The sequence below is a fragment of the Tenrec ecaudatus genome, chromosome X (genome assembly GCF_050624435.1).
Source record: "Tenrec ecaudatus isolate mTenEca1 chromosome X, mTenEca1.hap1, whole genome shotgun sequence".
Taxonomy (NCBI): Eukaryota; Metazoa; Chordata; class Mammalia; order Afrosoricida; family Tenrecidae; genus Tenrec; species Tenrec ecaudatus.
In genome coordinates, this window is record NC_134548.1 from 4,330,996 (window position 1) to 4,333,552 (window position 2,557).

Consider the following 2,557-nt stretch of genomic DNA (forward strand, 5'->3'; position numbering starts at 1 on the left):
CCGTGAGCCGGCCGGACTTGGGGCTCTTGTGTGGGAGGAATCAGGGAGCGGGTCCCTCAGGGTCCAGCATGTGTTGGCTGGTGGTCAGCGTCCGTCAGGGACCCAGGGCTGGACGGCCCTCCTGTTGAAGTGCTGGCCAGAGAGCGCCGTCCACTCCCCGGGCCGCCCCCCTCGCCCCGCTAGCGTCCAGGGGAAAGGCCTCTGGGAAGGGGACGCCCAGGCCTCACTGTGAGGGGCCCGTCCGCGCGGGAAGGCAGGACGCCAGGCGGTGGGCGGCCGGGGGACTTTATTACGGAGCCTCCGCCGCGAGGGCCATGGACACCGCAGGGCGTACCAGGCTGGTCAGCCGTCCTCGCGGTGACACACTGCTCATCACGGTCAGGATGAACCAGGTCACTTCTAAGCCGCACGCCAGCCGAGGCGCCGGCTCCTCCTGGACCGCAAACACCTGGGGCCGCAGCCCACGTCCTCCACCAGCCCCGCGTCTGCCCGTGCCGGGGGCACGAGGCTCTGCCCACGGGGCCCCTGGCGATGCCCGCCCTGCTGGGGCCCGGCCTCGGGCCTCGGGCAGCTCGCCGGACGGCCAGGGGCGTCTCGGTCACCCTGCTCGGAGGACCCGCGGGGTGCGAGGCCGGCCTCGAGGCGCCAGGACGCGGCTTTAACACGAGGCTCCTGTGGGCACGGCCAGGCCTTTGACCTCCCCGAGGCAGACGCCCCCCGGCCACGCCCCGGCTCCTCCTGACGGACGGGCCCCTTTGCCCAGCGCCGTCTGGGGGTGGACTCTCCCGCGCCCAGCCTCTGTCCGGGGGCCCTGGCGTCACGCGTGGGCAGCTGTCAGCCCCCGGCCCGGGCAGGCTTTCTCCCGACGGGACCGCGGGGCCAAGGGCCGGCGGAGAGGCACGGGGGCGTCTCGAGCCTGCCGGAGGCTGCTGTCCACGGCGCGTCCAGGCGGCCTGGTGGACAGGAGCCCGCAGGAGGGCCTGCGGCGTCTGCCCCGCGTCCACCGGCCCCTGGCAGCGGCCAGCACGGCTCACGGCTCAGTGTCTGCCGGCAGGTGGAGGCTTGTGGTGATGCCGGGGATGGGGCTCCAGGCGGGTCCCTGAGAAGGGAGAGGACGCACCGGCGTCACGGCCAGGCATGCACCCTGCCGGCACACACGCAGCCGGACCACGCCCGCTGCCCCTGGGGCCCACGGGAGACCAGCCCCCTGCACCTGGGACCCACGGGAGACCAGCCCCCTGCACCCACGGGAGACCAGCCCCCTGCACCCAGGGGAGACCAGCCCCCTGCACCCACGGGAGACCAGCCCCCTGCACCTGGGACCCAGGGGAAACTAGCCCCCTGCACCCACGGGAGACCAGCCCCTGCACCCACGGGAGACCAGCCCCCTGCACCCACGGGAGACCAGCCCCCTGCACCCACGGGAGACCAGCCCCCTGCACCCATGGGAGACCAGCCCCCTGCACCTGGGACCCATGGGAGACCAGCCCCTGCACCCACGGGAGACCAGCCCCCTGCACCCACGGGAGACCAGCCCCCTGCACCTGGGGCCCACGGGAGACCAGCCCCCTGCACCCACGGGAGACCAGCCCCCTGCACCCACGGGAGACCAGCCCCCTGCACCCACGGGAGATCAGCCCCCTGCACCCACGGGAGACCAGCCCCCTGCACCCACGGGAGACCAGCCCCCTGCACCCACGGGAGACCAGCCCCCTGCACCCACGGGAGATCAGCCCCCTGCACCTGGGACCCACGGGAGACCAGCCCCCTGCACCTGGGGCCCACGGGAGACCAGCCCCCTGCACCCACGGGAGACCAGCCCCCTGCACCCAGGGGAGACCAGCCCCCTGCACCCACGGGAGACCAGCCCCCTGCAGCCACGGGAGACCAGCCCCCTGCACCTGGGACCCATGGGAGACCAGCCCCCTGCACCCATGGGAGACCAGCCCCCTGCACCTGGGACCCATGGGAGACCAGCCCCCTGCACCCACGGGAGACCAGCCCCCTGCACCCAGGGGAGACCAGCCCCCTGCACCCACAGGAGACCAGCCCCCTGCACCCAGGGGAGACCAGCCCCCTGCACCCACGGGAGACCAGCCCCTGCACCCACGGGAGACCAGCCCCTGCACCTCAAGGTGGGCCCAGTGTCGGCCCTGCCTCCCCCCTCGGGGCTCTGTGGCTCCTGGCACTCACTGTGGGCGGCCGGCGGGAGCTCGGGGGTCCGGAAGGTCCTGATGGCGCCAGGCCCCTCGCCGGCTTCAGTCAGCGCCTGCACCTCCAGCCGGTACAGCGTGGACGGCCGCAGGTTGGGCAGGGTCAGCACAGGATGACCCTGCGGAGGCAGAGGCGTGAGATGCCCATCACTGGCCCTTGAAAGGGGCGCCCAGCCGGGCCCGGGGTGGCAGCAGCCCCCACGGCAGTGCCCGCCCAGCGCCCGCCTGGCTGTGGTGCAAGCGCAGCTGAGCCCCGCAGAGCTCCTCGCTGGCTGCTGGCCTGACCCTTCCTCTCAGCTGCTCCGCGCCGAGCCCAGAGGAGCCAGAGTTGGGTGTGCAGCGGG

At 73.8% G+C, this 2,557-nt stretch overlaps 1 protein-coding gene across 1 annotated transcript in view; it reads right to left on the reverse strand.

The window, feature by feature from the left end:
* Nucleotides 1-302: 302 nt before the first annotated feature.
* Nucleotides 303-2,557, reverse strand: part of LOC142433141 (anosmin-1-like) — a 50,240-nt gene continuing 47,985 nt past the window's right edge. Inside the window, exons 14-15 of the mRNA XM_075538278.1 lie at nt 2,194-2,332; nt 303-1,099 (exon numbers count right to left, since the gene is read on the reverse strand). Coding sequence (XP_075394393.1) covers nt 1,038-1,099; nt 2,194-2,332 — 201 coding nt within the window. The 3' untranslated portion in view covers nt 303-1,037. The remainder of the gene's footprint in view (nt 1,100-2,193; nt 2,333-2,557) is intronic.